The following is a 13,303-nucleotide window of genomic DNA, read 5'->3' as shown; positions in this document are numbered from 1 at the left end:
GTTTTTAATGTTTCTAATAGTGAAATGTACCTTATAATTAATTTGTATAATTAATATATTATTTCCCCAAATCAGGCATTCTTTTATTAAATTGGTGGTATATCTTAAAATTGATGGCATCTTAGTAATACAATAGTTAAAAGTTGTGTATGTAAAAATTAGGAAAATATAAGGAAATTAGAAAAAAAGGAAATACAATAGTTAAAAGTTGTATATGTAAAAATTAGGACGATTTTGTTTAAAGTTGCTGAAAGTCTAACATTTCATGCTTGGTGATATAAAAATGTATGTGGTTTTGTTACAACATTTTAAGATGTTAATTAATTTGTATATTTGCCAGATAATTGAGTGATATAAATAGAACATGAAATTTGGTTTGGATTTTTCCCAAGCCATTTCAGATACGTTCCTGTTTTGAACTGATCACAGTCAAGCTTTGTCACAACTAAAATGAAAGTATTAGCAATATATAAAGACATAAAGAAAATGTTGAAAGTTCTGTAGAAGTACCTTCTTATAGCTCAGTAAGTTGTTGGCTTACTGACTTCAAAAACTGCTGTATATTCCACTTTGTAAACATCTGAGGAGGCTGGAAGTTCAGTTGCCTAAGCTCTGAAGACATTTTTCTTGTGTTAAAAAAAGAAATTGAGGGGCCAGGTATTTAGCTCAGTGGTGCCCTGCCTGCCTCGCAAGTGCAACGTAGAGGGTATTTCCAGATACTATTTTAAATTTTTACTGAATTTTTCTCTATTAGAACTGAATGGCTCTAAATACCCACATCGAAGAAACATGAGCCCCATTATGTGAAGCTTTAAAAGATGACCTGGGTTTATTTTAGGTACAAATGCCAGTGGAAAATATTTTTATAAGAATTATGTAAGGTCTCAGGTTTTATGCTTTCATAGGTTTTGTGTTGTCTGGCACTATTATCACCTTGAATCCAGCTATTTTTGTTTTTTAGAACGTAAGATTATTTAAGAATGCACATACTATAGGGTGTTAATAGAAGAAATGCTCTGCTTGATCTTAGTACTCATCTTTTTGAGTAACAAGTGTAATTTTTTTTAACAAGGGTAATTTTAATTAACTTTTATCTTTCTTTTCAGTGCAATTCCCAGTGTGAGCCACCATGCCCAGCTTCCATTACAGTGTTAGAGAGAGCTATCACTAAGCCCATTTGTATGCCTTAGAAAAAGATGTTCCTCTGACAGGTTTTAGATTTGTAATTCCAGAGCATGGAATACAGATCTCTCGCTAGATTTTAGCTTTGCTTTTTCTTTTAGCTCAGCTGTTTTACAGTATTTAGTTTGGAAACACTACCTGGTTGTCAGGTTTACTGAACAAAGGAGACAGTGTTTACCTACGCACACACACATATACATACACATAAACATACACTGTTTATTGAATTGTTTCTGTAGTAAATATTTTATTCCCTTTTAAAATATGTATCCGTAGTTGTCAGTGATCAGTGTTATATAAGAATAATTAAGATTATTTAACAGATATTTGAGTTGCAAAATCCTTTCTATTTAAAGGTGCTAACTGTAGAGTCACTGGAGGGCCCCCCCCCCCCGCCCACTCCTTTTTTTCCTTTGGAGTAGAAAGTTTAATAGCAGAGACAGATGGTAGGAAAATTAAATTTGTTTATCTGATGTGTGAATTCTAAACTAATATCAAAAATTTCAGTTTAGCAGTGGACACAGTGGGTTCTGCCAGAATTCTTAGGTACGCTTGCATAAAAGATCCAGCTGTGTCATTCCCTTTCAATTATATTTGCTTCTCAAAAGGCTTTTTAAAGTCTAGTGTCATTGTCCTTGGATATCCTAAGCCTCACCTCTTAATTTGGTTTATCTTCATGCCACAATTGCTAGAGTTCACAACTAATTGTGAATTCCTTTTTTGTTTCATGAGTACATGTATGTACAGCTAGGTGATAGAATATTAAAGTTATTAACTTATGTCAAGGCTTAATCTCCTTAAAGACAATGAACACTTTAAACATGAATTTGTTAACCTAAATGATCCTAATGGATAAAATAATTTTGAAGATGGGATCTGTTAATTAAGGTATGTATTAAGTTGTCATAATGAAACATAAATATATAAATTTATTTTTATCTCATTTAGCAATTGAGAATTAGATATATTTCAAGGGGTTTTAAGAGAGACCTATTGCTATCTCCTAGGATGCTGCTCTTATTTGCATTGGTGAAACTGATTCCCTAAGAACTTCATCTCATTTTCACTCCTAGTGATTTCAAGGATACATCCAGTCAGTTTTAATATCAAGACTCAGAAGTTGCACATATTATTTTGGCTCACATCTTATTGTCAAGAATTTTGTCACATAATCAGACTTAACTACAAGTTAGGTTAGGAAATAAAGGATAGTAAGGAGATGGAGCTATCTGCTAAATGAAATCTCTTCAACAAATAGTTCAGGGCTGGATTTCCTATTTTTAAAAATTGCCTCACACCATACACAAAGAAATCATTTGAATTGGATCATAGATCGAAAAACCAAACTCTAAAATTTCTTGAAAATTTAGAAACATGAGAAAATCTTTGTGACTTTGTGTTAGGCAAAGTTTCTTAGTGCACAAAAATAATAATAAAAATTTTTTGATAAGTTTGTGCTTCATCAAAATTAGAATCCTTTGCTTTTCGAAATAGCATTACAGAATGAAAGGCAAGGTACAGACTGAAACAAAGTGTTTCCAATACTTATATTCTCATATAATATTAGTATCAGTATTAATAAGAAAATCTTAATATTGGCAAAACATTTGCACAGGCACATTGTCAAAAGAAATAATAATCCCTTGGGAAGCAGAAGATTCATGTGAAAAGATGATCTGCATCAGGGGTTAGAATACTACAGCTCATGCACCAAATCTGGCCCCCTCTCTTTTTTGTAAATAAAGTTTTATTGGAACACAGCTATACCCACTCATTTATGTATTATCTGTAGCTGTTCTTATGCTAAAAATAGAGTTGAGTATTTGTTACAGAGACCATGTAATCCATAAAGCCTACATTTACTCTGTCTTTTTACTGAAAATGTTTGCCCACCCCAATCTAAACCCAGGGAAGGATAAGCTTTTCCTGGGCAAGCAATTCCTAATAGGGAAGGTAGGCCCAATTTATCTTTTCTAGGACAAATCTTACTTTGCTTGGAATCATCATTTTTTTACAACTGAACCTTCTCTTTTGATCTCTAGTCATAGTTAATTCATTATATTAGTAATCTGACAAAGTCTTTATGCATTAAAGGCAAAATTATGATTATTTTATGCATCTCTTGAAATCTTGGTAATCTGAGATGTAATATTGTAAATATTGGGAAACTCTGGCTTTTTTGAGGAACTGCATTTCAAAGAGAGATGTAGGTTCAAAATGTTAAAAAGTATTTGATTCAAAAAAATTGCTCTCAAAACTACTTGACCAACTGTACTTAATTGCTTTAGCAAGTTAAGTGGTGACTACAATCAAGCAAACATGGTGACTGAAGGCATTTGCTATTCTTTTGGGGATTGACTGTTCTCTCACTGTCTAGGTAGTCTCCACTCACAGATGTGTTTGCCCTGCTCTTTACTAGAGGTAGGAGCTGCATGTCATGGACTGCATGTGATGGTCTGTGATCAGTTCAGCACACTTCAGAGAGATGCAGGAAGTCAATGTTCTTAATGGTCTAGCAGGCTAGACATATAAACTAATTTATCTCTTTGGATACTCTGGGTATATCTCAAATCTTACAGGTTTGCTATTCCATCAGCTATATTCTGATTGGTTACACTACATGTTTTACTAGTCATTATATCATTGGTTACATAAATTGTTTATGCAAACTATGTTTTGCCTTTAGGATACCACAGTTGTTAATCTCCTTTCAGCAAGTTAGCTCATGTGTTACATGTTTACAACCATAATTATTTTTAAAGAAAACATTTCAAGCAAGGGAGCATTTTTAGTGGCAAGCATGTCTACCACTTTTAAGCATAGCAAACATTTTATTCACTCTTATTAAAATGTGAGATACATAATTCATCTCATACATCACAAGGTTTTGGCATGATTTTGTTTACTTAAATTTAATCTTGTATTTGTTTTTGTAAGTGTAATTTTAATAGAATGTATTAACATGAAAATAATTTTTAATACTCATTTCAGAATCAGAATATCTTTACCAGAAGTTCAAAATGAAGAAGAAATGAATATTTTTTTCTATTATATTTGATTATTAACTTGATAGTCATACTAAACTGCATGTTACTGGTAAATTTTCCAACTGGAAAACAATGAATATGTAAGATTATTTTAATTGTCTCATGTTTACTTCAATGCTGTGCTTCTGCAAGCCCATTAACTTTAAAATGAAATGAGTTCACCCTCTTACTTTATCTGTCCTCCTCTTTTGTGTGTGTGTGTGTGTTTTGTTTTTTGAGACAGGGTCTCACTATGTAGTTGAGAATGACCTAGAACTCACTCACTATGTAGCCTAAGCTGGTCTCGAATTTACAGTGATCCTTCTGCCTCAGCCTCCCGCATGCTGGGATTACAGGCGTGCACCACCACGCCTGGCTGCCCTCCTCTTTCCATTCCAAACCATTTTCATATTCAGTGTTTTAGTCAGAATAGATTATATTGAGTCAAAAATTAGCCTGCTAATCTCAGTGGTTTAACTCAGCAAAGGTCTATAGTGTCTTACAGAAAATCCACTGGGGTTTGGACTATGATCTTCTTCCTACTAAAATATAATAGTATGGTCTTGTTAGCTATACTATTTGTACAAGTGGTTTTGAAGATCCTTAGATGGACTGAAAATGACAATGTCCTTTTTTGTTCACAGCCTATTGATCATTACTAGTCACATGGTTCCAATCCAAGTGCAAAGAAGGTTGGGAAATGTAGAGTAGCAGTGAAATATTTGGGGCCTACTATTTATACCACAATTAGATGGTTTTAGTTGCATTTTAATTGGTTTCCTCATTTCATTTCATATCCTGCTATAATGCTTTCTTCACCTAGTTGACAAGTGCTTAAAAAAACAAATTTGTTTTGCTTTGGCTATAGTTTACATTTTGCATTAAAATTCAAACTCTATACCCTCTCATGTACAAGGTACTGTATGGTATGGTCCTTGCCTTCCTAAGTTTTATAATTAGCTTCTGTGTTACTAAATATTATCTATGAATAATGAATTTTAATTGGGCATTCTCTTTCATTTTGACCATATCTATGAAAGTGATTTTCTAGTGTGTCAAATTTACAAAATCACAATAATGACTATTAAATGAATAATGATACCAAGAGAAATTGTAATACATATATCTTTTATCACATTATGTGCAATAAAAATCTTTTTATCAATAACCTTTTAATATACTGATATAAAATCTTGTTATAATGCATAAATTATATACAGTAAAGCCACATTAATTGCCTTCTGTTTATCTGACAGCAAATAATCTCTAAAAACAAGTGTTTGGCTAAAGTGTAATATGAAAGATACAGCCTTATGTTTAGATGTATTTTTAAAAAATAATAAATTTTAAGAGTAATTTTAGGTCACAGCAAAATTGAGTGAAATGTACAGAGAGTTCTCATATACCCCTATCCCTACAAATGTGCAACTTCTACTATCAACATCTAACACCAGAGCGGTGTACAGTTGTTATAATTGATGAACCTTTGTTGACGCATTAGAACTCAAAGTACGTAATTTATATTGTGGTTCACTTTGACAATAAATAGATTTTTAGATTTTTTAAGTGAAATTTTGTCACTAAATAGTTACTTCCCATCAATTTCTTCCCTATTTTTCCTTGGCGATTTGTAATATACACACATGCTCAAACACACACATGCACATATCATCTATAATTCCAAATAATTGTTTTCTAATTAAGGTGGTTGAAATATCATATAAGGTAATTAACCTGTAATCTCACAGACTATGGAATAGAACAGTGTCCTTGCCAAATGGCTGGGGAACTAGAAGGAGCAAGGATTCCATTTTTATTTACGAATGTACTTGAAAGAATGGCTTTATATAATTTCATTTTGATCTCTTGGTTGTGAATCCTGGGAATCAGATTTTTAACAAACCATTTATCTTAAAACTCTCTCAAGACCTGTATATTTGGTATACTTATTGTATTGGTATAGTTATTATATATGTTATTATATATTGTTATAGTTAGTATCTCTCAAGACCTGTATATTTGGTATAGTTATTATTTGAAATTTCATATTTTAATATTTTTGTGTCTTTAAATTGACTTTATGAAGTTAACTAATAGTGATGCTTGGTTTAGTCGCTGAAAATTACATAAAATTACATAGAATACAGTATAGTTTGCTACATGGATCTAGATCTAGTTGATATGGTTTGTCCAGTGCTTGCTATCTAGTTCACATAAGACCTCATGTATCAGTTTTTACATGGTGTTGGTATTATCATTTATGTTTACTTTTCTTTGCTGGCTGATCCCTATCTAAGTGTTTACCATTAACGAAGTATTAGACTGCAAAAGGATTATCTTACTACTGGGTACACAATGCTAATACAAACAACTATTTGTGAGTGAAATGGCATGGAAATTTAATCTTTTTCTTTGGTAAGAAGTCAATCTGCCATTCTCTTTTCATGTAATTAGCTGTTTTGTAAAGGAAGTAGGATTTTATGCTAGGACTCAAGGAAGTTATTAAGCAGTCTGTGAAATCTTCATTGGCTTTGTGCTTTGACTAACACTGTTCTTCTTATTCACAGTAACTGTAGTACTGAATGGAAGTGGCTTGTAGACAGAGCAAGAGTTGGCAGCAGATGGACCTGGCTTCAAGCCCAGATTTCAGAGCTAGAATACAAAATCCAACAACTAACAGATGTTCATAGGCAGATTCGTGCCTCCAAGGTATTGTCTGTTTTACTTTTGTTAAAATTGTTATTGTTTTAGTTTCATCACACATAATACTTTTATAAAGTTTTATAAAATGTAATAATTTATTTAAGAATTTTGATACATTAGTTGCTATAAATTGAAGCTATCTTTGTAAAACCTTTTTTGTATTTACTAAGATCATTTTACTAGGCTCTGAGTAATTTGGAACTTCTTTACTGGATTCCAGTTAATAGAAATTAATATATTTCCTTGGTTTTTTTTTTTTTTTTTTTGAAGCTTGTTCTCACGGTGTTGTCCAAGCTGGCCTCAAACTTATAGCCAAGGCTGGCCTTGAACTCACAGTCCTCTTGTGTCAGCCTGTTGAGTGCTGTGCACCAACATGCCCAGTCCCCCAATTTTTTTGTTCTGGCAAAATGTACATAGCAAAATTCATCATCTAAATCATTTTTATGTAACATTTTAGTCATTCTAATATATTAATAATATTGTATATCCATCTCCACATTGGTTAGTATCAGCATTTTACTATTTTCTAATTCACAAATGTGGGATGTGTTTCAATTTATGTATGTCTTTGATTTCTTTCAGGAACATTTTATAGTTTACTTGTACAAGTATTTAATCTCATTAAATATTCACTATATTTATTCTTAAGCATTTTATTATTTTTGATATTACTGTAATTGGAATTGTGTTGTAATTTCCTTTTCACAATGTTCATTTTTAAATATATACAAATACAAACTAATTTTTATTTGTTGACTTTATATCCTGCCACTTTGCTACACTTATTCATTCTAGTAGGTTTTTTTAGTGAAAAATTGAAAGTTTCCTACTCATAAGCTTAAATCACCCAAAAAAGATAATTTTACTTCTTTCTTTATAGTTTGAATGCTTATTTATTTTCTTTTCTAACTACCATGACTAGAACTTCCAGTGTTGAATGGAAGTGATGAGTACAGGCATGCTTTTCATGATCATAGAGGAAAATCCTTTAATCTTTCACCATTGAGGAAGATATTTCTATGGGCTTTTATATATTTTACACATATAGTTTTATTATACAGAAGTAGTTTCCTTCTATTCCTAGATTATCAGATTTTTAAAAAATCATAAAAAATGTGTTGAAGGTGGCTGTGGTGCTATGTGTATTTGCAGCTGCTTTGGGAGAATAAGGCAGAAGGATTATTTAAGACCAAGGCCAGCCTGGGCACCATAGTGAGACCACATCAAACATGCATATGCATATGAAAGTGTTAAATTTTATGGAAAATATTTTTGCATTGAGATGATCATTTGGTTGTTTTCCCGTTTATTCTGTTAACGTAGTTTGTTACATTAACCAGTTTTGTTTTGTTTTTTAAATTTTATTGAGTTTATTGGTACATTTTAGGGATATAGTACAGTTACATTCATTGTTGGGATCATGTACCTTTACATGGCAAGTCTTGATTCTCATTTTTTCCCCTTACCTCTGCCCTCCCTTCACCCCCTCCTCCCCTCCCCATCTACAAACACTTTATTTTCATCTTTTCATTCTCTCACATTTTTTTCTTTTCCCTTTTTGTTCTTCCCCTACGTATCACACCTTCCCTACACCTTTAGCTCCTTTCCTCCCATTTCTAAATGTCAGTAAATCTTGCTCTTTATGGCTGAGTAATATTCCATTTTATAGAAAAACCACAACTTCTTTATCCAGTTTCCAACGGATGGGCAAATAGGTTGTTTCCAAGATTTAGCTATTACAAACTGTGCCGCTATAAACATGGGTGCACATTAACCAGTTTTTATATGGAACCGTAGTTATAACCTAGAGATTAATACCACTTGGTCATGGTTTAAAATCCTTTTAATGTGCTGCTAAATTTATCCTGCTAATTTTTAGTTGAGGATTTTTACATAAATGTTAAAGGAAGATACTGTTCTGTATTTTCTTTTTTTTTGTAGTGTCTTTACTTTGTCATCAGAGTAGTGCTGGCATTAAAAAGTATACTTATCTCTTTGATTTTCTGGAAAAGTTTGAAAAGGATTGGTATTAGCTTTTTAAATGTGAAGCCATCGGGCCCAGAGCTTTTCTTTGCCAGGCTTTTGATTACTCATTCAGTCTTTGTGTTAGTCAGCTTTAGATCACTGTGACAAAATACTTGAGAAAATCACTTAAAGGGAGAAAGATTTATTTTGTTTTTGTGCTTTTAGTAGTTTATGGTCCCTGGTTCCACTGTTTCTGGGCCTGTGGTGAGTCACTACATCATGGTAGAAGGCTATGGCAGAGAAGCTGCTCATCTCCTGACAGCAAGAAGCAGAGTGTGGGAGGGAAGACTGGTGAGAGAGAGAGAGAAAGGGAGAGGGAGAGGGCAAGAGGAAGGAGAAAGGAAGAGAAGAGAGGGGAGAGGTCAGTGGAGGAGAGGGGAGGAAGGAAGGGAGGGTCTGGGTCAAGATATATATAAGCCTCCAAAGCATGCACCCTGTAACCTACTTCCACTCACTGGGGTGCACCTCTTAAAATTTTCCCCATCTTCCAATAATGCCATCAAATTATGAATGCATCAGTGGATGAGCCTATGGATGAGTCTGGAGTTCTCAGGATTTGATCATGTTTACAAAGCCCCTCCTCCAAGGGTTGCTGCACTGAGGATTGAGCCTTCAACACATGAGTCATGGGGGTGGACGTTCCACAGCCGAACCATAGCAGCATCCATACTGGTGTGGGTACAGGTCTGCACAACATTTCTGTTTCTTTGTGGTTTAGTTTTCATGGGTTTTGTATTTCTAGGAATTTGTCCATTTTCTCTAAGTTATCCAAGTTTTTTACATACTATTGTTCGTTTTACTCAAATCATTCCTTTTATTTCTTTAGAATTAGTAGTGATGTCCTCAGTTTCATTTCTCATTTTAACATTTTGAGTCTTCTTTGATATCAGTCCATTTAGCTAAAGACTCATCAGTTTATCTTTTGAAAGAACTTTTAGTTTCAATGATTTTCTGCATTTTCTGTCAGTTTATCTAGACTGTGATGTTTATTCTTTCTTTCTGCTAGATTGTGGTTTAGATTGTTTTTCATTTTTTAGTTCCTTAAATTGTAAAGTTAGGTTGTTGATTTCAGAGTTTTAAAAAATGTGTTTATAGCTAAAAATTCCCCCTTTACCAGTACTTTGTTATATTACATGAGTTTTGGTATATTGCATTTCTGTTTTCTTTCATCTGTAAGTATTTTCTATTTTTCTTTTGAGATTTTTTTCTTTACTCAATCAGTTATTTGAGAGTATGTTGTTTAATTTCCACATAATTGTGAATTATCCATTTTTTGTTTTTGATAACTGACCTTATTCTTTTGTGGTTGAGGCACACATTTTAAAAGATATCTTTGATTTTACATCATTTGATATTTAGTTTGTAGCCTATTATATGGTCTCTCCCAGAGAATGTCTCATGTACACTTTAGTAGAATGTGTATGCTGTGGTTGGGTAAATTTTTTGTATGTGTCTGTTAAATCCAGCTAATTTACTGTTTTAAATCCTGCTTATATTTACTTCTGTCCTTTATTAAGAGTTGCTATAGTCATCTCCAACTATTTTTTTTTCAGCTTTAATTGAGTTTATTGGTACATTTTAGGGATACAGTATAGTTACATTCATTGTTGGGATCTTGTACCTCTACATGACAAGTCTTGATTCTCATTTTTTCCCCTTACCCCTGCCCTCCCTTCACCCTCTCCTCCCCTCCCCATCTACAAACACTTTATTTTCATCTTTTCATTCTCTCACATTTTTTTCCTTTCCCTTACTACCCTTCCCCTACCCATCCCACCTTCCCTACACCTTTAGCTCCTTTCTTCCCATTTCTAAATGTCAATAATCTTATTAGGATCTTGTGTATTATTGCATATTATTCACACCAGGGAAACTATTTGGTATTTACACATGTGTGACTTATTTATTTCACTTAGGAGTATATCTTCAATATGTATCCATTTTCCTATGAATGAATCTATTTTCTTGTCCTTTATGGCTGAGTAATATTCCATTTTATAGAGAAACCACATCTTCTTTATCCAGTTTCCAACGGATGGGCAAATGGGCTGTTTCCAAGATTTACCTATTACAAACTGTGCCGCTATAAACATGGGTGCACATACTTCTCTGTGATATGATTCTTTTAGTTTTTTTGGAAAGATACCCAGCAGAGGGATGGCTGGGTCAAATGGAACCTCCAGTTCAAGTTCTTTGAGGTATCTCCATATTGATTTCCATAGTGGTTGCACCAGTCTGCACTCCCACCAACAATGGAGAAGGGTTCCTTTTTCCCCACAACCCCGCCAACATTTGTTATTGTGTGATTTGTTGATAGCAGCCATTCTTTGTGGGGTGAGGTGGAATCTCAGTGTTGTTTTCATCTGCATCTCTCAAATGATCAGTGATGTGGAACATTTTTTCATATATTTACTTGCTGCTTTTACTTCTTTGAGATATCTGTTCATTTCGGATGCCCATTTTTGAATTGGGTCTTTATATTTCGGGGGGCTGATTGTTTTGAGTTCTTTTGATAATAGTCCTTTGTCTGAGGAACAGCTGGTAAAAGTTTTTTCCCACATTTTAGATTGTCTCTTAGTTCTTCTGATGGTTTCTTTTGAAGTACAGAAGCTTTTTAGTAAGATGAGATCCCAGTTGTTGATTCTATCTGCTAGTTCCCGTGCTACTGAGGATTTGTTCATAAAGTCTTTTCCTATACCAATGTCTTCCAGAGTTCTGCCTAACTTACCTTACAGCAAGTTTAATGTTTCTGTTTTAATATTTAGATCTTTAATCAGTAGCCTTCTTATACACAAATAACAGACTCACGGAGAGAAATAAGGGAAACAATTCCTTTTACAATAGCATCCAAAAAAATGAAGTATCTAGGAATCAATCTAACAAAAGAAGCAGAAGATCTCTACACTGAAAACTACAGCACTCTGAAAAAAGAAATTGAAGAGGATATAAAAAAATGGAAAGATATCCCCTGTCCTGGGTAGGAAGAATCAACATAGTGAAAATAGTCATACTACCAAAACTGCTATTTACATTCAATGCAATGCCAATTGAAATTCCAACACTATATTTCACAGAACTAGAAAAAAGAATCCAAAAATTTATTTGGAACCATAAGAGACCTAGAATAGCAAAAGCCATTTTAGGCAACAGACACATGGCACCAGGTATAACAATTCCCAATTTGAAACTATACTACAAAGCCACTGTGGTAACAACAGCATGGTACTGGCAAAGAAATAGGCCTGAGGATCAGTGGAACAGACTGGAAGACACAAAAACAAATGCAGATGTACTCAGCTACCTCATCTTTGACAAAGGAGCTGACCATCCTCAGTGGAGGAAAGATAGCCTCTTTAATAAATGGTGTTGGAAAAACTGGATGCCAACCTGCCACAGATTAAAATTAGACCCTTATCTTTCGCCATGCACTAAATTAAAATCATCTCCAACTATTATTGTAGAACTATTGAGTTATTCAATCAGTTTTCCTTCTATTATATTTATAATTTTATATCTTCTTATTGTACTGACTCTTTTATTAATATAATGTCCTTTGTCTCTTTTACCCTTTTTTTTTAACATAAGGCTTCTTTTGTCTCACATTAGTACACCCATGCCTACTCTCTTTTGGACTACTATTTGCATGGAATATCTTTCCATTTATTTTACTTTTCACTCATTTTTGTCACTGGATTTAAAGTGAGTTTTTTTTTTAGACAGTGTCTAGTTGGATTATGTATTTTTAACTATCCTGCCAATCTTTTTCTTTTGATTGGAAAATTTAATCTACTTACATTCAAAGTAATTAATGATAAGGGTGGCTTCTGTCATTTTGCTCTTGTTTTCTGCATTTTTGTGACTCATTTCTTACATTAATCTTTTCTGTTTAGTTGATTTTTTATGGAGGGAGGGAAGATGAGTGGAAAGGAGGCAAAACAGGAGGGAGGGAAGAAGGAAAGTTGGACAAAAAAGGATTGGTGGCAAGATGAGTGGGAAAGAAGTGGGGAGATGGGAGGGAAGCTTTAGTTAATTTTTTAATGAAAGGTTCCTATTTCATTTCCTTTTGTGTATATTCTGTAGCTGTTTTCTTTGTGGTTAGCACAGGGATTACTTTTAATTTCACAAAATTAGAATGTTCTATTTTGAATGTATACCAGAATAACTTTAAAAACATACAAAATCTTTTGTTCCTTTAGACTTTTGTAACAGAATTACAAGCTTATACTTTATATGCCCCAAAACACAAGTCAATAATTCTTTTAAATATTAGTCTCTTCAATCATATAGAAAACAAATGGAGTCATAAATTGTTACAATAAAACTGGATTTAATAATTACCCAAGTATTTACCTTTATTAAGACTTTCA

General features: G+C 33.3%; 1 protein-coding gene across 1 annotated transcript in view; it reads left to right on the top strand.

The window, feature by feature from the left end:
• The window catches only part of Kansl1l (KAT8 regulatory NSL complex subunit 1 like), a 110,462-nt gene that overhangs the window by 29,984 nt on the left and 67,175 nt on the right, over positions 1-13,303 (top strand). Inside the window, exon 3 of the mRNA XM_010616055.3 lies at positions 6,776-6,917. Within this exon, the coding sequence (XP_010614357.1) occupies positions 6,776-6,917 (142 nt within the window). The remainder of the gene's footprint in view (positions 1-6,775; positions 6,918-13,303) is intronic.

Source organism: Fukomys damarensis, unplaced genomic scaffold, assembly GCF_012274545.1.
Source record: "Fukomys damarensis isolate Sample0158 unplaced genomic scaffold, DMR_v1.0_HiC HiC_scaffold_16, whole genome shotgun sequence".
Lineage (NCBI taxonomy): Eukaryota > Metazoa > Chordata > Mammalia > Rodentia > Bathyergidae > Fukomys > Fukomys damarensis.
Note: the sequence above shows the minus strand (reverse complement) of the source record. Positions and strands in the feature narration are given on the sequence as shown.